The following is a 25297-nucleotide window of genomic DNA, read 5'->3' on the forward strand; positions in this document are numbered from 1 at the left end:
TGATTCAGATTTGTTTATAATCCCTTATTTTTTCATGTAATGCTTTTTGTTTAGAATGATGTCAACTAGGGCTGCAACTAACGATTATCTTGATAATCGATTAATCTGTCGATTATTTTCTCGATTCATCGATTACTAATCGATTAGTGTTTTGGTCCGTAAAATGTCAGAAAATGTTGATACATTTTCCAAAGCCCATGTTGACGTCCTCAAATGTATTGTTATGTCCAAAAGACACAGATATTTCAGTTGACTGTCATAATAGGATTAAAGAGACCAGAAAATATTCACATTTGAGAAGCTGAAATCCGAGAATTTGGACATTTGTTATTAAAAAATTACTCGAAACGATTAATCGATTATCAAAATAGTTGGCGATTATTTTAATAAGCGATTAATAATCGATTTGTCGATTAATCGTTGCAGCTCTAATGTCAACAGTGTGCATGTCCGATTAAACAACTCTATTGAAAGAGTTAACTTAACTCTTTTTAGAGAGGGACCAAATGTTATCCAAAATAGAGTAAAAATTTCTTCAATTTGAGTCAATTTTACTCTTGTAATTTTACTGTGTATGTGTCACTGGTTTGAATATTAACCACAGCAGAGAGCAAAACAACTTAAGAAAAAAAAAAAAATCTTTATTTATTCTTTTGCAAGGCATTCACGTCTACCCAGAAGAGCTGAAAATCAAGAACACTACATCATCAACGTTAACCCGATAATATGAGTGTCTATACCGTGTGTGTATTTACACACATATACAGTAAGGGACCACACACACACACACTCACGGCTCTGCAGCATGTCAGCTCAGTTTCTCAAATCCATCTAAAGCTACCGCCAATTACACTTTAATAGCTTTGGTGAAATACAGAGATAAAAAAACTTTGTCATCTTTTTGTTTTTCAACCCAAACTCAGCATGAAAAATGCTTTATTAAGGTTCATAATACTTTGAATCTTTTTCCCTTCCAATATCTTACATATTAGTTTGTAAACGGGAAAAAAAAAATGAATTAAAAATTGCAGGGTTATTGCAGAGCCGGTTTGGTTCAAGCCCATGACACAAAGCTCACAAATCACATGTTTGAATTACAAAAGAACAATGAAATTAATGGATAAAACACTCCATAAGCAAAATGTATATGGTACAATTCATATTTTTTGGAAGAAACCAATTTGGTACTTTTTAGACATTCAAACCACTTGTTGCAAAGGTCAAATCTGCTATTACAGATAATAAAAAGTCAATAAATATATTCAAACTATAGGGGGAAAAGTGATTTGTTATAATAATTATTTTTGTTGGGTGTATATTTCATACCAGCCTTGAACATAAACAAAACTCTGTCCGAATGGGAGCTCAGAAGGTATCAGTAAAACTAGTGATGAACAGCAGTGTACAGGCTTAAAACCAGAGTATTGATTAAATCCATTCACAAGATGATCCGTGTGTACATCAGCAAGTCAGTCCAGATTTAACAATTAATGCTCAAATAATAACATTTCCTCGATTTAACGCCAACTGTACCAAAGACAGCGCCCCACTTTAAAAAAAAAAAAAAGAATCATACATAAGTATCCTGAATGCTGAAATACATTCTTAGAGGTTGTTTGATTGGCAAAATAAGGGAATTTACAAACATTGTAAAGGCAGTGAAAAATGTGAAATTTAAGACCTGGATGTAAACTTAAAAAATTTAATAAAAAGTTATGTCACTTCTATGAGGACAGAAGTCATTAGTACATATTATGAAAAAAACGATTTAAACGATTATAAGCAAACAAGCAGAACAATCCAAAGTGCAACAATAACCACCAATCAAACTTAAGGCCAAAATGTCAACAACTTTTTTAAATTTTTTTTTATAATTGATATTTTCTATAAGGTTAGGTAATTACTAAATAAGAGGATCACAACCAAAACAACTGTCATATTAATTAGTAAAAAACATTTCACATTTCCATTTGACAAAATACATTTGATGCAATTAAACTCTTCTGAGATGTTGGGGGTGTTAGTAATTAGTTAATCCTCAAGTTCAGACCAAGTTAAAAGGATTCTTGAGATCTAAATAACTCCATATACTCTTTACTTACAGCAAGAACCACATCATATCATTGGTAAAAAGGTAAATATCTTCTTGGTAAAGGGTCATCAGTCAACACACGACTGATTCCGGTCAGTCAGTAGAAGGGTCATTACATCGGAATCCTCCCAGAAACCACTTTGTCATGGCACAGCAGGTGGCTTGCACTTTGGAACAGTAATGTTGAAACCGTTGGACATTGCACTTTATGAAAATCACCTTTTTTTGACACTTCTTAAATAGGTTCACTTGTGAGTTCCCTGCGAGGAGCAAAAAACATGTGATCACTGCTTTGAAAGAAAAACAACAACCAACAAAAAAATGAAAATGATTAGCCGACATGAAAATAAATAGAAAAACTAAAACAAAAAAAATTCTGCCAGAAGACACTTTGGAGCTCGGTGCTGCACGCACGTCATTTCTAATCTTTTGGAGACACACTGAAAGAAAGCACAATGGTACATCAACCACGCACAACACTGAAAACGGATCACTCCATTAATCCAGTACAGATGGGTGCTATTGTTTTTGCACTGGATCTCGTAACCTTGAATTCCTCGCCTGCTGACATCATTAGGTATGTCATGGAGCTATTGGTCTTAAGAGTTGAAGAGCCAACATGGATGCGGAGTTTAATTTATAGCGACCGAACTAAAAGGAGTCCATGGTCAAACGTTGTCGACCTCTTACCTCCACGCAATCCAACGCTCGGAGAGACCCCGCTTCCTTTAGTCTTTAGGCAAGAAACTGGAATGCAGAAAGGGGGAGAAGACACTAAAAGTAAAAGGAAGGAAGGAGATAGGGGTATGTTGAATGTGTGTCGAGCATTCAAAGGTAACTAAAACAAATGCAGCATGAGCGAAACACATAAATAGCCACTGACGTTTATGACCAGAAATAGAGAGAATGCAAAGTTCATCTGCTCGACAGAAAGCCAAAAGACGGAGGGGGAAAAAAAGACAAAGAAAGTGAAATGGCGGTCAAACAAGACCTCGCATCCGAAGCAAGAGAAAAGCAAGGTAGAGGGTGGAGAGAGCCATCCGAAAGGCATGCATGAAGAACGACACACATCCATACTGTTCGGCTCGTCCGTCCGTCACTCCGCTCACGGCGTGCTGCTGCAGACAGTGACGGCGTGCGGCTGCAGACACAGTGAGGGTCGGGACGGACTCTGCTGTATGGCCAGGCCAGACGCCGCCTGGACCAGGCATCTACGAGACAAGACATTTCATGACAAGCGACCTGTGTCTTGTTGTTTCCTGGCCAGGTAATGGGACAACCTGGGGGTGGGGGAGAGCAGGGAGCTCTGGAGGAGGGGAGGAATGGGTCTCAGACAGGGACACGGGAGGAGGAGAGGCAGAAGTATGGTATCGCCGGGTTCACCCTGGACGCTGAAGCGACTCGCAGCGCTAATCTCTAGCACGCAGGCGCCTGGCTGTTCACAACGGACGCGCATCTCTCAGCGCCGGTCAGCCCGCGATTCTGCTTTCTCCGCTTGTTGTTGTATGTAACCCGTTCAATGTACTGGTTTGGGGGTAAATGATGGTCTTTAAAGCCCCCCTCTCTCTCTTTTTCTATATCACTGCTTGTGTGGCTGTAGTGGATGGGCAGAGGTCCCCCGGCAGTACAACAGCCACACAAGCAGTACTGTTGTACTGCTTGTGTGGCTGTAGTGGATGGGCAGGGGGGACATTTAATTATGTGATTGGGAAAATTGGGAAAATTAAAACTCCAGGACAACAGAAGGGGAATACAAAGTATGGGATGCATATTTGATAATTCATATCAAATAAGATATGTCATCAATCAAAAATTTCTTTGTGTTTCCTGGCGATACACATGCCGCAACTACCGGTGCAGGGCGCGAGGCACCCTTGGCGCGGCGCTTCAGCGTCCGGTGTGAACCGCACAAAGGTTTAACAGGGGGGTGGATAGGAGGCGCCTGGCATTCCTTGGCGCTGCGCGGCGCTTCAGCGTCCAGTGTGAACCTGGTGTAGGTGTTCAGTGCTTCGAGGGCCCGTTGCTCTGGGGAGCAGAGTTGCAGGTTTCCAGGAAGACCGGGCGCATCGCGTTGAAGGATTTGTCGAGGAGGGACGCCACGTCATCAGTTGTCATTCCTTGTGTGTCAATCTTTGGAAGGATCTGCAATCTGATGGTCCCTGTGGAGGCACAAAACTTTCCTGTCAGACGTCACGCAGAAAGTGACTGTTTGCATGCAAGTCATACACTATGGGGGGTGGGGCACATCAGACTGGCAAATAAAAAGGTTTACCTGATTTGAACTGCTTTTCTTTCCGTAGGTAGAAGCTGTTGTAGGAGGAGAAAACGATGGGTATGATGGGCGCCTGGAAGACAAAAAGGAAAAGACTAACAAACTATTCAAATATGTACGATCACCTCTAACACTAAAATGTACACTATCATCTCTATTCCCAAAATATGTACTGTATTATCACATCTTATTTTCCTAATTCAGAGTGGATTTGATTGTTATTTTTTCCTTAGTTACTTAAAATATGAGAAACAAACAAGAAGAAATGCTCAATGAACCAGCATAACATTCTCACACACACACACACACACTCAGCACGACACTAGGAATCTTCATCTCCTTCAGCACTGCTATTAGAGGCCGAGTTGCTCTCCCGAGGCACGAGTGGCCCTTCCACGGGACAGGCTGAGCCAAATGTGGCTCCCCCTGGGGGCTGTCCTGCTTCCACTCAATCAGGCTGGCTGGGTACAAATGGAAAAGGCTGCACAGTAACTCAGCAGCGGAGAATGCTAAGATCGCAACTATCAACATTCACATAGAAGTGAAGTCTGCCCGAAACACAGACCGTTTACTGCAGACCTCAAATGAAGTTATTCTGCCACCTAACGCCAACACACGTAACACATCCAAATGGGGGTACCAAGATCAAGTGAAATGTACCAGATGGAATGAAATTCCCAACGGGAACTCCTAATATGTCCGATTTTAAGGGACGTAAGGTCACTGTGACCTTGACCTTTGACCTCCAGGCACCACAGTCTAATCAGTTCATCTTTGAGTCCAAGTGAATGTTTGTACCAAATTTGAAAACAATCCCTAAAGCTGATATAAAGATATCATGTTCAGGAAAAACATAAACACTTACTTCATGAGGCCAGCGTGGCCCTGACCTTAGGCAAACAAAAATGAAAAGAGTGAAAACGGCTACTGAGAAATGTGAATATAATTATAAAATATGTTTGGCTCATTGTGAAACTGCAGCGAGTCCTAAGACGTCAGCAGGCAGAGCTTCAAAATGGCCCTGGATGCATTTACGTTCACAAATAAAAAAAAGAATGTGTACACATTGTCCTAGACCACCTCTGAATGTGGAGTAATCGGTTCTGAACTGTTTACTCAATGTGTCTTGCGATATTTATCAGCAAGTCACAAAATAATGGTCTCACAACTTGAAAAACACACACACACACACAATCAAACTTTTGCTGGGGGTTAAACAAGTTGCAGTTTGTAGCCAGATCAGATTCAATAGTTTTTTTAAAATAAATAATAAGTGTGTAGTCAGTAGAGTGCAGTCATCTTTGCGTACCATCATTTGTGTATTAAACATGGTGAAATCACACTGTTGCCTTGCTTGTGCCACATAAGGTTGCTGGCTCCCCCATGTGTCTAGAAGCAGCACAATGCTGACAACATGACCTCTCACTCTTTCAGGAGACAGAAGTTTCCAGAAGACTAAAACAAGCCACAGTATCATCAGGGCTGTTCTGCCACTGTAGTTAAGTATGAAGAGGATGAAATCTTCGCTCACATGTATCACCCTACTCAGGGTAAGAAACCCAAAAATGAACGTGATAAGAGGAAAAGTACTAACTTGTGCCTGCACTGCCAGGTGGAAAGCGCCTTTTTTAAACGGCAGCAGGTCGGCATTCTGATTTCGCGTTCCTTCCGGGAACACCCACAGACGAATCTGTGAGGGCAACAAGATTTGGTCATTTTATATCATTCCTTTACTTATCTGCAAAAAAAAGACATATTTAAAAGGAAAAAAAATTTGAGTTGTGCTGGTGAGATTGAATAAGCACTGTGTTTAGGAAAGTGCCTTAACAAAGAAAAAAATTATTAAAACCCCAAAACAGATAAGATATAACCCCTCGAAAATGTAGACATTTTATCTAAATCATGGTTAACCAATTAAAAAAAATGTAGCAACATAAAACAAAACGTATTTAAGATTAAACTATTAAATACACAACCAATATCAAATTTACTCTTCAAGATAGATGAGGCCAGAGGAAACTAAATTCAAGTATTCTGGCTTTTCAAATAAGCTTGGAGTCTGAATTTAAAGTGATGCTTCCCTCAATATAACACAGTACTGACAATGAAGTGTTCTAAATCTTGAAAATAAATGATGCACATGTCGGCTCTTATATATGTAGATCAATGAACTGGCCTTAAAAAAAAATCTATCAAATGAAATGCATACTATTATATTTTAGAACGAATATTACAAATTCTAACTGTGAACCATTCTGATGTAAATGGACTTCATGCATCATTACTGATAAATCTGTATCTGGTTTTGACAACAGGCAGGTTACCTGGTCGTCCATCATGGTTCTGGCAGCCTCAGCCATGACACTCCTGGCATCGCTCGTCCTCCTGCGGTTGATGAAGACGATGCCGCCCAGCCAGCAGACGAAGCCCACTGGGCCGACATACATCAACTCTTTCTTGGCGATCATGGTGCAGCGGTCTGGTAAAATCTCCATCAGGCCTGAGGAACAAAGGAAAACAACGTCAGTCATGTTAACTTTTAAACACATAATAAAGGCAGAGCTAGTGTTTATAGACATTTTGTTTGTAAACTGTGTCAGAGATTAGGTAAATGTGATTTTGTACATATTATTTGACATAAAATTACTAACAAAATATATAGGGTTGTTTCTCTGAATTAAATACATTCACTCTACAAGTATAGGAAAACGAAAAGAGATAAAGATAATTTAAAATCTCATTAATACAATGAATTTTATGCACCTCTTTGCTCTGTAGAGTAAAATGTATCAAAACTTTTAATATACAAATATGTTATTAGGGTATGTTCATGCAAACTGTTACTAATAGTTCCATTAAACTCTAAAGATATAAAGTGGATTAGAGAAATATGATCTTCTACATACTACAGGTGGTTTATCTTCTAACCAGGTAGAGAAATAATGTCATTCTAGCTTTTGATGGAATTTCAAAAGCAAACAAGCTTTTACAACTAAAGGCTGAAACAAATATGAAATGTTGTTTGGGAAGCATGAGTAACCCCTACCCTATCTCCATCTAGTCTTACTTACACAATAACTGCTTCATTTTTCAAGTAATTTTCACTGACATAAATATATTTCAATATACCAGTTTAATCACATTCATGTTTTTCTGTATTTCTATATATTACGTACACTTAAGTTCGCATGTTACTTATATACTTGCTGCTGTAATACCGCAAATTTATCTTATCTTAATATCAGGTCCGTACAGGGCTTAAGAGAAATAGTGAAACTCAGTGTTACTTGTTTTTGTTTGAACTCAGTTCCTGACAGGATTGTTCCCTTAACAGCAGTTCCAATGACCGTGACTAATGAAGGTGTAGATGTGATTTGATATACATTTGATTATTTTGTCATAAGCCATTGCTTCTGTTTTGTCTTGAAATGGATGTGATGTTGCTGAATTGAAGCAGTAGGATCACAACACCTGTCTAAGAAAATGAATGAACCAAGTGTGCATAATCTTGGTTCCAGCAGTTCTTCAAACTCACTGACATCCTGAAATCCATCCTGAAGAAGATGTGATAAAATTAAAGCCCCTGAACCAACCGGTGACCTGACCAAGTTCTCCTCCCTTAGGTATATGGAGGTAATTGTCTTTTATAATGTAAAAGGACCAGATCATCATGACTTGATGGATTCTCTCTTTTTTTTAAATCTTTATAATTTATCCTTATTATATCAATTATGCAGAACACCTAAATCACCACCCAAAAAAATTGACCTTCCCAAATAGAGGATATATTAATGTTAAGCTGCATTCACTGCTTTTACACTAGAAGTTACATTCACTGCATTTATACTAGAAGTTACCTTAAAGTATAAATCCTATCAGAAAAAGTGCATAAAAGCTAGCCTTAACTATAAAGGTGATGTGAGAATTTAAGTTCCGAACAGTCTCATCACATCAGCTCTACGATGTGCAGCTATTAATGTCTGGGCGTAGCTGTTGGCATGGTTACTTGGAAGCCGAATCACACTCCTGCCGAGTTTCTTCAGCACTAATTAGATGCCTCTCTCTCCCCCTGCTGTCAGCACCCTGGCCTGGAGCCTGGCCTCGTCACTCACCAGCTCTGAAAACACACTCTCTCGTGTGCACATGCTCTCGCACGGACGTTGATGAAGAGATGACATACCTTCGCTAATTTACTGTCCTCAACAATGAGTGAGAGGAATGACGCAATATTGAAAGACATGCCCACACATGCATAATCAAAGATGAACAAAGTTCATGTCTTTGATGCATTGTTGACATTTGAAGTAAGTTTAGGATTCTCATTGTAATTTAATTTTACATAACTACGTCATCACTTCCCGACTGCATCTATCTATACCTGACTTTGATTGGTAGGTAGACAGGCATGAGTATGATGTCGATATGTCTTTCCTTTTGAATGCGGCTTTGTCTCCTTGGTTATTTTTCAGTAATGGCAGACATTCTCTGCTTCATGCTCAGACAAGCCTGAAACAGGATGTCAGCACTGACCAAATTGAAAATAAGGTAAAAAAACTAAATCCTTCCACTTTATGACATCGAAAACATAGACAGTCATTCTTATAGAAGCATATTCTCCCCAGTGTTTCCCCTACCATTCTATAAGGGGGGCGCTGCGCCCCCCCAACGGCACCTCCCGCCCCCCCTGGAAGGTCAAGTTAATTATTTATTTTATTTTTTATTTTTTAATATGGCGCCAGATTTCTACATAAATAATTTTAAGGTTACATTACCTATAAAACAGGTCTAAAGTTTGCATTTCTGTCTCGACATGGTTGCGCGGTTAGAGTTCTCCTCTGCTCTGTATCACGCACGGCGGAGTTCCATCCAGATGCGCGCACACACTGACACGTGCGCGCACACACTGACACGTGCGCGCACACACAGGTGAGCAACCTCCCACCAGCTGACAGAGAGCATCCATCTGAAAACATGTCGCATCAACCACCTGAGAAGCAGTTAAAAATATCCGCGTTTTTTGAACGCTCCCAGGTGGATGATGGTAACAGCCACTCTCCTGTGAGGAGCAGCCGGAGGAGCTCTCCTGCTCCGGGTCCGAGTTCAGAGAAGAGCCTGAGTGCTGCACGTCCTGCCCCAGACAAGAATCTGCTCAGTCACCACCGGATGATAGGTTCTGACCCAGCTTGGCTGTCAGAGGGGCAATACTCCCCCTGGTTGTACAAGACTGATCTTGGTAACTTAAGTATTACACCGGACGCAGTTCTCCAGCGCGCAGGCGCCTGGCTGTTTCCACGGGAAGCGCATTTCTCAGCGCCGGTCAGCCCGCGATTCTGCTTTCTCCGCTTGTTGTATTTAACCGTGAACGCACCTCGCCTCGCAACCTCAGCCTGAACCATTATTAACCCCGCTTCGTCACTTCCTTCTAACACTGTTTAATCTATTTTCATCGGACCATTGTTCAAAGCCGGCAAATCTGACGTGAAAAGATTTTTATTATAGACGGAAGTTTCAAAACGGTAACTTAACACAAACTAGGGTTATGGCGAAGTGCTCTATTCTAACTCGTCCTGTTTGATTGCTGTGGTAACAGTGATTTCAGGTGGTAGAGAAGTCGTTATGCGGAGATTGCTAGTAGGATCTCGACTTTAGTCTTCTTTCACTTTAAGCGCATGCTCCATGACGTCTTTACAGTGATTTCAACCACTCCGCTGCAGCGTTTCCTGCTTCGTGTCAACATCTGCACATAAATACATAGCTCGAAGCAGCAAGTGATTTACTTTTCTTAAAGAAAATATTGGAAGTAGTTGGTTTAAACAAAAACTGTTGGCAAATAGACTATCATTGGTTGGCCGTGTCTACACAAAACAAGTCGAGATGGAAAAACAAACAACACAACCAATTATATAAGCAAACGCAAAAACAACTTTCAGCCAACACAACCAAAAACAAACACTGTGTCATGGACTACTACTACTGCATATTCACGCACACAATTCATTTTTTTAATGGACCTCCCAAATGGAACCCTGGGTAATCAGGCCCAGTGTTCCACTCACTATAATGCCAATATAATTTTTGAAAAGATATTATATATCTATATATTGCCAATTCCAATTCTTAGACGCCCTTTGTGCTGACTCAACACAACTTAGAAGCTGTTGAGTCTTATATATGTATTGTACAAACTGGCTAATGTGTACAACTTCAGGCAGGGTTGTGTCTTCACTTTGTCGTCCCTACAGGCAAGATACCCTACAGGTGTATTGTCACCCTGCTGGAAACAAATGCAAACACAACCCCAGGCCCATTCAGTGAAGATAGTCTAATGATAAATAAACAGGCTTACATGTAGATGCGTGGACAAGCTGGCGGGCAGGTATACAGGCAGGTAAACATCCAGGCAGTTAAAATGCAAAATACAGCTAATAGACACAAAAGGTTAATTTGGTCTATTAGTGTTCTTAGGTAGAATCAAGAGGCACTTGTTTATTCTGTTGTGTTGATTCTTTGTTGTCGCTAGAAGTTCAGATGCACTTGTCCAATACTATTTTAACCTCAGCATCTCGGGTTCAAAATTTGTCAGTTGAAATAAAATTTGGTACTTGTACTTTTACTTTTGATACTCAAGTACATTTCAACACCAGATACTTTTGATACTTAAGTACATTTAATATGAGCAACTCTAAGACTTTAACTCAAGTCATTTTCTGACGGGTGACTTTTACTTTAACCGGAGTCACTTTCAAGTAAGATATTTGTACTTTTACTCAAGTATGGCTTTCAAGTACTTTATACACCACTGTTTCTAAGAATGTTATGTCGCATACGTAGACAGCATAAACAGGCAGTTGTGAGAGGAAACCAGACCCGGCCATTTATAGTCTCCCTGCCAGTCCTACAGAAGGGACAAACTGGACAAACACATGACGTCTGAGCATCACAGAATAGCCTGTCAGCGCCGAAATACAATGTACAGTTCAAAATCATTAAAAGAAACACATCATGATTCCTTTAAGTTTTTGTGTCCGTGTTTGTCCCCCCCCCCCCCCCCCCAAAGCTGTAAACCTAGGGGGAAACACTGCTCCCTCTACTTGCTTTCTTTGAAATGAATACTGTAAATGTTAAATGCACAGTATTCATGTAGCACTTTAAGTGTTATTGACTACCTTAAAGCACAAGTTGTTTACATCTATTCATGCACACATTTTATACAGCGCCTCTTAATGCTACTGTGAACTATTCACTTCCCCAGGTTTCCATGAAGCAGGGAGCAGCGGAGTGTAAACCTTCCTTGTTAGTTTCACCGAACAGTAGCAGCTTGTATGTGTTATTGGCCACTGAGAGGACACTCGTCACATGTGTGCTGTGGAACATATTTATGTGTAGGGTAGATCTTTCAAAACGTTTCACAACTTCTCTAATGTACGTGCACCAGTTTTCAGTTCACCATTTATAGGGTTTCAAACCTGAAAATCAAACTAATGCACTTGAAAAACAGTGACAATTTGAATTTGTAATATATTTTAAGACAGGTGGTTTTGAAGAAGGAAAACTCAAATACAAAGCAATATTTGTCAGGCTATTAAAACATGATGCAAGGCTTCATTCACCTTTATAAGATTTTAAGATCCAAAGACTTTTTTTCAGTTTCAGAATATGTCATGATATTTCTCTCATACCAGACTGGATGTTTGTATGCTAAAACTAAAGTGGACACTGTAGCCTATAAGTTAGTTTCATTCCATTTGTTTAATTTGTGTGTAGTACGGGACCCACCCAATACATCCAGGGAACTCTGATGGTTGGCGATGATGACGTAGGGTCCCTCTGTTTGCAGATGCTCCAAACCGCTCACTTCATACCGCAGACCCAGGAAATACTTCACGTGACGAACCAGGACGCGGATAATCCTGAAGGGAGGGAGGAAAGGTTAATTACCGCCCTGAATTTGTATAGGTTACTGTTCACAGTCATGTGAGTGCCGTAGGCTATGTGTTATTAACCAAAAGCCTCACTGGAAAGGTAAAGAGTTTAAGAGGCTTTTAATAATTAAAATGTAATTTGACCTTGTGCCAGTCATTGTTGTCTCAATGTAAAAAACATCTGGTAGCTTAACAACGTGCAATACTACAAACAACAGCATTGTTTGTTTCATGGTTGGTTAGTTAGAGAATTGCCTGTAGTAAGTGCAACGCTCCAATAACTTTGAAAAACACTGTTCTAACATCTGCCTGTTTCACACAAACACTGGAAAGAAACAAATAGAGCAAAGTTATGCTTCATATTATATACCAGTGTCAAATAGGGTTGAGGATCATGATCACAATATTTAGCCCAGATTGGGACTTAAAATAAAATCAAGACTTTACAGTTGATTTGATTGATTTGTGGCCACTAGGGTGAATAAAAACTTTCAATCAGGCCGACAAATGTACCACCACCACAACGCCAACATATATCCTTGCTATGGGAAACAGCTGCCTAGTCGACAGGAGGAGTTAGTCAGAATATTCACTCTCTGCTTTGTCCTCACCAGCTCTTGAGAAAAACAAATGGGTATTTAGCTGCTCAATGTTCAACTCTTTACCAGTTTTATTGCAAAACTTTCTGGAGTTCACCGACTAAAACTGTTGTGACATGTTGTGGATATCAAGTTACTTTGTCAAGGTTCCAAAAAGAAAACGTCAACATTATCAGTGGCATTGTTTCCTGTTTATACCCCTCTGGTCAGGGTTCATCTTCTTGGACTTGTCGAAACCTTTGTAGAGGCAGAGATAACAGCTGAACTCTGTTGAGACATATCGAAGGTGAACTCTGCCCTGACTTGGAACGTTTTCATTGAGATGGTAATCAGCAAACTTGATGTGTTTCTCACCTACTATCACTGTGGAACATGATCCGGTCCCATTATGGCCATATCCAAATGAATGTGTCATTTACACTGGGCATATGCACGACGACAGTGTAAACAGAAAGCAGATGGATTACTCTGCAGTTGGTTGCTTACTCAAAGAAAATACTCAGAATGATAAATAACAATGTTGACAGTAAGACAAGTTATTTCTTTCCTGGGGCTGACAAATAAATAGAAATGTAAGTCTTCATAAAGTTCTGTCCTCTCTTTTGGAAGAAGAGTCGTGACTGATAATCTGTCAGAAGGCGAATGCAGGGGATTGTGTCATAATCTCAAAGCCTCATAGTTTTGCCGGTCTATTCTACAACGCAGCCCAAGACTTTCCAAACGTCTCCAGTGGTGTGGACATCAGGTCTACACTAACCAACAGTAGTGCATTTTAAAAACTTAAACGTTCATTTGTGGATGCAGCCTTAAATACCCACACCTCAGCTCTATGGCCTTTTGTCCTCAGCCCCTTCAACACTTTCAAAGGTCTGCCTTGTTTCCCCACTAGTACACCTCTCACCTCCGTCACACAGTGTACAGCTGCTTACAGTAAACTCTGGTGCTGGAAAGACTGACATGAGATCTGTGGCATTTTATGTTCAGACCAATTCAACACTATAATGAACTACTTGTGTCTCCATTAAAAGCCATTATCTGATCATCTGTTGATTGTGGTTTGCTATTTTTCCTCTTGGAGCCTAAGGCAGGAAATGGTAGCAACAAAAAACAACTACTTCCAAACTGTGGTCCCACACAGTGCTTTAAGCAAAGATTAAGGAGTATGTAGATGTATCCATTAAATTGTGTAACATTTGAATTAGGCTCAAGAAACTCAAGTGCAAAACATTGATTCATTCAATTTGTTTGCAATTTGCCACAAACTCAAATCCTAAATGTTCCCAGGAATCAGCTGAATGCAGATTTTACATCTAAGTGAAGGGACATTCAAAATGTACAGATCATATATGTAAGTTGAAGATATTAAAGATCAACTGAAATGTAGTGATGCATAAACAAACATTTTCTTTAAAAAGTATACTTTTACTAAGAATGCATAAAACTGAGGATATTAAATAATAAATAAAGAATAGAAACAAGATCACACAGAGAAAATAAATAAAAGCACCGATATTGAAACTCATTGTCCAAGCTGGAATTTCAAGAATTTTCCCATGCAAATATGAACCACAAACTTTGTATAACAAACTAGCCATTCTCCCACAACAGACTCCTACACCAGCAACTTGAATGACCTTCCCTTAGTCACTCCGAGAGAATTCATCTGATAAAAAAATAACCCATGTCCCTTCCTCGTTGTTGTCCTGATATGCCCTTCTTTTAAAAAAATGCCTTCTACCAACTAATTTCAAGTTTTTCCTGTGGTAATTCATTTGCTTATAAGTTTGCTATCTAAACCGTTTTCAGACATGATCTGGAGAATTGGCTACAGAGTTTACCCAGAGTTTGCCTTTCACACATGAACACACAGCGGGAGGTTCTCTGCAACAGCAACACATCCTCTACATTATTCAGGCGAGAGGTGCAGCAGCCGGTTGCAGTAGGCAGAGACAGGAAGTGACGTATTGACACCACTATGGAAATCAAGGGATTTTCTAAGCAACACACAGACATCGGTGTTGACTCTTATCACCACAAACTCTTTTGACATCTTTGTGTGTGTCTTCTACGTCACTGCTTTTTCAGCAGGAGATATTTGTTTTCGCAGTGAATCCAGCAGGACAGCCCTACTGTGCTGGCGGGCAGGTATACAGGCAGGTAAACATCCAGGCAGTTAAACTGCAAAATACAGCTAATAGACACAAAAGGTTAATTTGGTCTATTAGTGTTCTTAGGTAGAATCAAGAGGCACTTGTTTATTCTGTTGTGTAGATTCTTTGTTGTCGCTAGAAGTTCAGATCGATTGTCCAATACTATTTTAACCTCAGCATCTCGGGTTCAAAATTTGTAAAATTATACATTATATATATATATAGTGTTATAATTTTTTAGTCAGTGGAAATAAAATTTGGTACTTGTACTTTTACTTTTGATACTTAAGTACATTTCAACACCAGATACTTTTGATACTTAAGTACATTTAATATGAGCAACTCTAAGACTTTAACTCAATTCATTTTCTGACGGGTGACTTTTACTTTAACCGGAGTCACTTTCAAGTAAGATATCTGTACTTTTACTCAAGTATGGCTTTCAAGTACTTTATACACCACTGTTTTTAAGAATGTTATGTCGCATACGTAGACAGCATAAACAGGCAGTTGTGAGAGGAAACCAGACCCGGCCATTTATAGTCTCCCTTCCAGTCCTACAGAAGGGACAAACTGGACAAACACATGACGTCTGAGCATCACAGAATAGCCTGTCAGCGCCGAAATCCAATGTACAGTTCAAAATCATTAAAAGAAACACATTAACATCATGATTCCTTTAAGTTTTTGTGTCCGTGTTTGTCCCCCCCCCCCCCCCAAAAGCTGTAAACCTAGGGGAAACACTGAAGGGCTATCATCTCTTATACCGCTTTACATCAAAATAAGCAGGTATACGTCCGTGGGTAAACCAGCTATATTCCCATTGCCAGTTGAGATATTTAATGTTCAACGTGATAAATGCCCTGGAAACCAACACTTAGAAAGTGGGAACACAACAGAAAAAAGCACCATGGAGAACAGTGATAGTTACGGTGTTTTCACGTCATCTCTTTTACTTCACTTCCGCTTTCAAACTAAACACCAACAGAATGATTTTAGAATCGGCGGAAGTTAAAACGAGTCATAACGTAACGGTGCAGCTTCAGCATCTAGACAGGCAAAATACAGAAGAAATAATCACTTTCAGGTTTTATGTTTCCATTGCTGCCAATGGAAGCCTGAGCAGATAAAACCTGTCTCCTGCAGAGTAATTTGATCCAGAAGTGAATGCCGATTGTATCCATTCCCATTGCGGACAAAAGCCAGATGAAAGTGGGTTATTCGACCAGTGGAAAGGGGCCTGAGAGATTCAGTCCAACAAGTGGTTCAGAAAACATGGTAAAGCTGATTTTGTTGTTCTCTAAAACTGGTCTGACTGTTTGTGTATCTGGTGGCAAGAATTGTTTGGGGTACCAATACATTTTATTTGGAAAGCATGGAAAACCGACATAAACATAATTATAACCAAACATGAAAAGGTTAATTTAGAGATTGAGCATAAATCTCATCACTTGCGCACCAGAATTAAAGTTTTAATACAGTACGTTTGAAGGGGAAGCATATTCAATAGCCAGTTCCCTTTGAATAATGTCCTAACTACACATCATATGAAATAAATTAATATGTGATGACCTTGCTAACTTACAAGATTATTTGTTCTTAGATATGGCAATTAATGATGATTTACAGTATACATTTACAATGCTTTCTATTCTCAGGTAGTAACTATGACAGATTATTACATCATTTTCAAGGTCTGAACCCTGTGTTTATAACCAATAAACTCACTTTAAGCAAAGCTTGCACATATATATGTTTAATTGTTATATTATTATCGTAATATAACCTATCCGTTAGGCCAGAATATAGTCTTTGGCTTATCTTTCATCACAGACGTACAGTGATAACTCACTCAGTCAAGTGCAAAAGCCACTGGTTATGCAAGGACTCATCCAGTGTTACAGCAATTGTAAAATTGTTCAAGGGGAATTAAATGGCCTCGGTTGGATTATTTTTATGACCAAATTACTTGACTTTCTTCTAGTTCATTCCGTTATCAGCCTCTAAATAAGTTCCTTCGGAGCCTGCAGAGCATGATGACAGATTGATTGATCAGATACCAGGACAGGTCTCGTGCAACCTGACTGCACACAGATAAAAAGGTGAGCCTGACCTATTATGCAAGAAATATTACACCAGCAAACAAAGACACCAGCAGGGAATCTAAATCAAGTGTTAAATGTTTTGAGGGCTGTTCAGGACATGGGGGTGGCCACAGGATCAGAATGACACTGCACATGATAGATTCACTCAGAAAGCAAGGGACAATGGGGAGAAGCTGGGTAGTTTTTACAGTGTGGGTTTTTAAAAGGTCAGTACAACAGACTGAGTGACAACACCACTACTTAGTCAAACAGACAGCAACACTGACCGTCTCCCACTCGTGTTAGAAGTCATTACACAGTATGGAATCTGAGCTCAAACAATTGTGAGTGAGATTGTGTCTGTCCTTTATCTGTTGTCATGAGATTCGGACTGATAAATACCACTGGAGCCCTGGCCTCAAGTATTTGTTCACATAACTGACTGATAGTTTCTCACTGCATTTGCCAACAACAGTGTTCAGGGAAATGCAACCATAACTGACACCTCAGTTCTTTGGCTGCCTTTTCTAACTGTACATGTAAACGTGTGTTACTTATTCTCATTCAAGTCTTCCAAGTCAGCTGAGAAGCAACTATTGCATCCCAGAATACAAGTGTTTTACGGACCTGTTAGAAGAACCAAAATCTATTCACCCCGGTTCAGTTACTTTGTCAAAGTCAACAGGTTCCACTAACCTTTGAGCTGTCAGAACGGTACACTGGTGCAACATGACACCGCGACCATGTGTAACAGGACAGCAAAACAGTTATTCCAAGAGCAGCGCAGGCTACTGTTGTATCTGACAGGCCTTTTGTCAGCAGATCCAATGCCCAGTGAGGTTGCACTGAGGATAGACCTCATAACTATCCCAAGTAACCCAGGGGAACTTGCCATCTGGCATCCATCTATTCAAGGTAATTACTGGAATGCAGTCATCTGTGTTCAGCAATTCCTCCTTGCCATCTAGGCTTAACCACAAGAACAAAAATCCCCACCCCCCACAACAGAGTGGGCACTAACCCTCAAGGCGTGCTACATTTCTAACAGGACAGATATCGGTTGACTAGGTCAGTGTGTGTCAAGTATGAAATAATCAATTTCCACCTGTAGTAAGGCTGAGGGGTCTTTCATATAGAGCTCAAATCTGCATCTACAGCAGATGTTCTCAAACTGGGGGGCATGGACAACCATGGAAAAAAAAAAGTTAGTCATGTGATTTGCAGAAGAAAAATAAGCAAATAAATGCCGCCATATTGACATTTACCTCACAACTACCCAAGTGGTATCCTTTTTTAATAAATTGCTTCCCCTATTATGGTTAATTATAAAAACAGAATGTTTCAAGTGGTTTGAAGTTTTTGCAGCTTCTGAAAGGGGGCATGCGAGAAAAAGTTTGAGAACCACCGATCTACAGTATCTTATCGACCATTGGAGAGATATGGTGGTAAGTGGTGCTGCATTAGACTGGATTGTATAAAATAAGAAGTTTCTATTAATCTGCCCCTCACATATAAGTAACTGTAGGCTGAGAGACGCATGTAAATATGACCTAACACCACCACATAGCCTCAAGAGCTCATTCAGACACTTTGAATAAACTAAACTGAACAATCACAGGCTCCATAGATTGTTTGCTTACTTAATTTCGAGGTGACAGCCTTGCTATACTGTAAAACTGATTTAGCTAGCATGCTCTCCAGTTTCACCACATGCAGCGCCCGTGGGAGTGATGGGATGTGGTGGAATTCAGTGGAGCAGATGTGCTGAGCTAACACCGCCGGACATTCTTGGTAGTTAATTGCCGTTATTTAGCGGAAGCACTGTCAGGAACCCATGTTGGGACGAGTCTGAGCTGAGCTGCTTTCAATGAGGGTAGACACGACAATGCTAGCAGTGTTGTTTCCAGCTAACACGTTGCTACAGCCGGGGAGTCAGGGGGGCTAACGTTAGCATGTGTGTGTGATTTAAAAGCATCAAGTATTTGACTTGTTTGGTTTTCCTATACAGTGTGAGACATGCATATAAACTACAGGCTCCTTGTGGGAGAAGTGATGGAACATCATTGATAAGCTCTGCGATGAGAAGACCGTTATTTAAAGCTAATATCTTATATGTATATTTTTGAATGTTTAATATCAACCCGCGACTAGCCAGTAGCCAGTAAACTCGCCGGCTAACAGGCTAACGCTGGGGCTAGCAACTGGACGTGTGGCATTCATTACGCAAAACCCAGCCCCCACAAAAAAAATCTCACCTCATGTTCTCTACGTCTCTGCCGCCGCTCTTCAGAATGCACAGCGGGATGGCGACCAGCCCCAGGACATTCATCCAGGCCACGTAGAAGCACTTTTTGAAACAGAAAACAAACGTGCTGCTGGTCCACATGAGCAGCGGCACCAGCAGCAGCGGAATCAGCCACAGCTCGTCCATAGCGAGCCGCCAACTCTCCACTGACAGCGGGAACACACGAGGGGGGCTCTGGAGGAGGGTGGGGGGATACACCGTTAGCACGCCGGTAGTCTACGGGGCGAGGAGGGAAGCGCCGGGACCCTGGCGAACATCACACCGTCAAACAGCACTTCTTTGCGGGCACGACAGCAGCAGCTGTGCCGAGGCTCGTCCGCAGCTGCCCAGAAATGATCGTGAAGCTCATCTGTTGCTAAACGTCATCACGAGGAGGAGTCTACACGTCATCAGTTGTATTTTTTTCTTCCATTTCCGGTTACTGGACCATTCTGACGTCAGCACAACCTATGATCACAACTATCCGCTATCAAAGCAATGTTTGCTTTAACTAGCAATTCCTCCTTTTATACAAACATCAAGGATACTTTATGTTTGGACCTAAGTGTTTGACCCCACATCCAAATGTCCCTTTGCCTTATTCAGCCCATCTGGCTTCACTCTCTCCAAAAGGGCTGTCCAGACCAGATTGGCGGCCGATTACTTATGTCTAAATGGATTAGCAGAGATAATCCAATCCTTGGCTGTAATCTCACACTGTCCGGTAGTCTTGACTATGTTGTTTCAGCCCATGTGGAGGAGCTGTACTTGAAATGATTTGGAAGATTAGGACGAATGGGTCGTTAATCCTGTTGTAATATGTGCAGTTACCCTGATCATTGGCTGAAACCAGTCTACTAAGAACAGGCACAGCTGATGTGTTGCTCTTTGTGAAATAATCAGACGCAAGAGCGGGATGGAGACTAAAGAAACAGGTTTTACAGAGGGCCCTTTAACCCTTTGATACAAAAGCTATGCAAACCCCTTCTAAGGCACAACATGGGTCAAAAAAGACCCGTATTGACCTACAATGTTATTTCATACACGGCTGAGTGTTTCTTTGCTATATTTTTGGAAATCAATTTATTTCATCATTTAATATTCAAAGTATTCATTAAATATCTTGTTTTTGATTACCACAAATCATTATTTTCATTTTATCTTTCTCAATTTATGAACTAAAATATTTTTTTTTGCATGTGAAAACATGCAAAAGCGTGTGTCACACGGCGAAAGAGTGAGAGTTGGCAGCTCTGCAGATGTAACAGAATAAAGTTCAACTGTTTTCATTAAGCCTGACTGAGTGAAGTAAATAAAGAAAGCAGCAGAGCAAAACAGAGACCGTCACACATAGACATCCAATTCACCCAAAGAAAATCTTAATCTCCAATCTGAGCAGAGACTAGGTATGATATTGACATGTGGCTCAATTAAGTACTCAATCTCTTAAACTTTAAATCTTGAAAGAAATTATTCATTTGTGCGCATGAACTCGATTTTGTGTGGTGAATGTAAACTCAGTTGTCATAACAAGAGCACCAGGAGAGCACCTTGTTAACCTCCTTGTATACTGCATGCTCAAAACATCATAGCATTGTTTATTTAGGCTGCTCACATAGCATTAACCTCAAATAAAATCTTAAACACATGTCTCTTAATAAGGCTACATTGTGGTACATAGACAGTCATTGAGGCACAACAATAGTTTTCTGGTTGAATATTCAGCTCAAGTCTAGAAGGCCCAAAAAGTCATGATCAGATGAACATGAATCAGAATAAGTTCAGGTAGTGCACATCTTTAGCATACCACCCAAAAATCCTGCATTCCCTAGAATGCAGGAAATAACATCTACTTAAACCAAAATTTCATGGGGGTGGACCTTCAGCTATGTCTTTGCTTCACAGAATGTAACCAATGTTGTCCATCTCCAGTAGGTCGCCCCTATCAACGACTTTGGGCCCCACAAACCACCAGAATGCAGGGCACAACATGGGTACAACACCAAATAAATTCCAATTCCCTGATATTTGAGCCACCAACGTGTGTGGCTGCATGCGCGGCAACATTTTGGTCACCCCCGACAAAATCTCACTCCAAGGTTTTTTGAAAAGTTAGCAGCTCTGCATTATGGATGATGAAGAACCACTATGGTTGTGGAGTAACACTTTGTGTTTTAGCATCATTAACTCTGGAACACCCAAGCTTTCGTACACAGCACACATATTTGTCTACTACAAGGAAAATACTATTTTTGACGTCAACTCTCTAATGGCGGATTATGTGAGTGAATGTCAAACACATAAAGTGAGTTGCTGAAATTGAGTATACAATGTAAGTACAGGCAGGTCAGGAAGTCCAAGCCCAGCCCCATGCAGTGCCTTAGCAGACAGCAGCAGATGTCTTGCCGCGCCAAGATCAGCTGACTGCTCAGCTGATCCCCTCCTATACATTCATTTTGCAAAGCTCATATTGCAACACTCTATTTAAGCCGCGTTAGCTGTTTGCTCTTCCTTCTTCAAGGAAAGCCAGTTCACAACCCACGTCCACCCCAGCACCTCCTTATCACACGGAATCTGACATGATCAACGTCATGTAATGTAAATTTTCATTGTTGCCTCTGTGCCAGGGTCTTCCAGCTGCCGCTCTCCTAGCCCTTACTTTTCATGAAGGCTCATGGAAGTATAGAGGGAGATCCCAGAACAGAGTCATACTACCGAATCTAACTTATTGCAATAATTTAAATCAAATTGATTTTGACTAAAATGATCACAACTGAAATAAGATCAATAAAACCTTATTATGCAGGAACGTTTTTGAACAGAAAACAGTTTTCAATAAAGTTAAAGTTGAGTTAAAACCCTTATTTCTTCTGAAAACATTTTATTTAGCACATTTAGCACCAATTGCCATGTGCATGTGTGAGTTTGTGGACTGTATTTCTGAACGGAGGGATCAGTCACTGTCTTAATGCAGATGGCTGGCCCTGGGGTGCATGCTTTGTGGGCCCGTAACTGACAAAGTATGCACAACATTTTTAATGGACTGTTACAGCTATTGTATCTCCACCAAACATCCATGACAAAGCTCCCTGTCTAAGCATGTGGGTTCGATGCTGACACAAATGCAAAGCAGAAACCTGAGACACTCATGTTTAAGGTCGGTAGTTCCCTTGGGGGTCACAAGATATTTATGAATGGTTACAAGATAATGTGCACAAATCAAATACAATTTAAAAACTCTATGAAAGGTCTTATTTTTTCCAGTATTGTTACAAAAGCTGGAGATATTTTAATTAAATGTAAAATAAAAGTAATATTTTGGGGGGTCATGGGTTGAACTTTTTGTAAACCCCTCTTTATGTAATACAAACTTTTTTAGTCTTGATAAAATATATAATATCTGAAAAATCATTTGTTTGGAAAACTTCATAATCCTCAGAAGTAATGTGGAAAGTAAACTGGTGAACCCAAGCACAGTATGGTAACATGCACTGGGAATCAGTTAATTAGGTATTTATTGGAAAATAGTTGTCTGTGTAGAAGCTTGAGAGCCAGGGGTTTGGGGCCGGCAACAAGGAATCTTGGAAAAACTGATTTAATAGCAGGAATAGCTTTTGAATTAGCCAGAGAAAAACAAGGCTGGAGCGTAACAACACTAACTGGTCGCAGAGAACATGATCTGGAAGACTGGAGGTGATGGAGCTGAGTATAAGTAGGACACACGCACACGTACACACACACTTGCTTTGATTCCCTGGAGACTTGCTCTAACCTACTATAGCCTAACACTAAATAAAACCATAACTTAACCTCAGAACCTGTCTTCACCTTAAAATGTAATGATTTACATTATGGGAACTCGCTCTTTTTCAATAAGGAAACATGAGTAATGCCCAGAGCACAAACACACAAACGGAAACCAGATGCTATTGAGATGTAACAACCAGGAAACTTGATACACTACAACACTTATACTATAATATATCAACCAGCATGGTAGTGCTTATGTCATCTGTTTGTTTGTCTTATTGTTGGAGATGAAAGTTAGGATACATGTGGTTGTGATGTATTTGTGTCTATGACGGTGATGATTTTGTGGAAATATTTATGACATGTATTTTCTTTTGAATGTGTGATTATAATGTGTATTTTATTTGGTTTTATCAGATTTCTCTATTTGTTTACAAAAATCCTATGTAAAGTGTCTTAGAGCAATGAGAATCTCTACAGACAGAAATAAAAGCGCCATTCAAATAAAATCTGATATTATTATCATAGTGCATCAGTGCATGTAACGCACTTTCATGCATTTTAGAGGATCATAGCAATACGTTCACCTGATGTAGCAACAAAAATGAGCTTGTTGACCGATTAAACCAAAATATGACTCAAGTTGCCATTTCCTTATTTCCTCACCATAAATGAAATCTGCCATAACACCTTTCACTTCTGCTTGCACTTTAGCACCAAACCCCTAACCCGCAAAAGCTGAAAACCTCGCTGGAGGAACTAGATGGTTACGTAGTATCCTGAATAAATTAAGGAGATATATCAGATTGAACTGTTAACGCTACATTTATGCTACCATCAATATTTATCACACCAGCATTTCTGCAGAAGGACTTCACCTCTCCGCAGTCATTATCAGAGATACCTCTGGGTGTCCATTAATGAGGTGTAAATGTGCAGTTTACCTGATAAAACTAAATCCGTGTCTGTGTCAGCTGGTGCTCCCTTAAACCAATTACGTTTCCTGACAGCACTGTGAAGTAAGTGCTGATTCATCTCTTCCTGACAGTGTGGAAGGTGTTCTACAGGGGATGCAGAGATAAATGCTTTTCAATTTTCCTCTGCAGATAAAATATTTTCTTCAGAGGCCTTTTAGGAAAAAGCTATACCTGAGCTAAGACAGTTGAAACAGCCCATCTTCACATTAGACGACTGATTCAACTAAAACTTCTGAATCCCCAAGAGGAAAGCCGGGTGAAACTGAGGGTGCACTGTTTGCTGGGAAGCTATCATTCTCAATGTGGAAAGAAACCTCTGATAGGGGAAAGATCCAGCTGTTGTGGTTCGGTGTCAAATCCAGGTTCTCATCGCAAAAAAGTGTGTAAAAACCCAACAGATGTATGGAAAACTCAGCAGCCTTCAGTGCCCATACAGGAAACTCGTCTTAATCCTTGCGAAAGGTCGATCCACCCATGGTCTTCCGCTCATCTGAGATAAGGTGGCCGGCCTAGTAGGGTCTGAGGTGTCCCCAGGCCAGATCCTCTCCCTCCAGCAAGTTCCCTCTCCACCACTGGGTCTCTTCCTGGTTTGGCGTTGCATGCAAACCTCCAGCATAAGGTGTACTAGAGGCATCCTGATTAGATGCCGAACCACCTCAACTGTCCTCAACCTTGTGAGAAGTGATCAAGACTCAAGAGAAACAGGTTATTCATGAACATGGCTTTGACATGTGTCACATGAGGATTCACAAATGTTCATTGTATCAGAAACCTTTACTTTGGAGTTTTTTTATGAAACTTGTGCAATTGGAGGATTACAGAAGCTAACCTGAGGGCGAATTGAATCAGAGGAAGAGCCACGACTGGTGAAAACAGTTGATATGATGAAAGTATTTCATGTGACACAAGTCACTGATCCTCCTGCTCTCAGAGGAGCTGTTTACTCTTATTTCTCAACATCTCAAAATACTCAATTTCAGTAGTTTGTGGTTTTGTGTTTCCACACCTGGTGTCTGACGTTGACAGCACAGACGATCCTTGAGTACCCCCTGTTGGTAGAACATTTTTGATGTTTCTACATGCAGGCTGTATGACAGCACAAACTAAGAAATGTAGTAAAAACAAGTTGGTCTACTACCAATGACTCCCAAATATCTGGACTGACGC

The 25297-nt window shown here is 40.4% G+C and overlaps 1 protein-coding gene across 1 annotated transcript; it reads right to left on the reverse strand.

Moving 5' to 3' along the window:
- Positions 1-620: 620 nt before the first annotated feature.
- Positions 621-19779, reverse strand: agpat2 (1-acylglycerol-3-phosphate O-acyltransferase 2 (lysophosphatidic acid acyltransferase, beta)). Its single transcript, XM_061067808.1, has 6 exons — positions 19375-19779; positions 12141-12274; positions 6689-6864; positions 5959-6054; positions 4365-4437; positions 621-4251 (listed from the first exon to the last, which is right to left on the reverse strand). Exons 1-6 carry the CDS (start codon positions 19548-19550, stop codon positions 4094-4096), a joined length of 813 nt encoding a protein of 270 aa, XP_060923791.1. The 5' UTR covers positions 19551-19779; the 3' UTR covers positions 621-4093.
- Between the last annotated feature and the right edge of the window lie 5518 nt (positions 19780-25297).

Source organism: Limanda limanda, chromosome 1, assembly GCF_963576545.1.
Source record: "Limanda limanda chromosome 1, fLimLim1.1, whole genome shotgun sequence".
Taxonomy (NCBI): Eukaryota; Metazoa; Chordata; class Actinopteri; order Pleuronectiformes; family Pleuronectidae; genus Limanda; species Limanda limanda.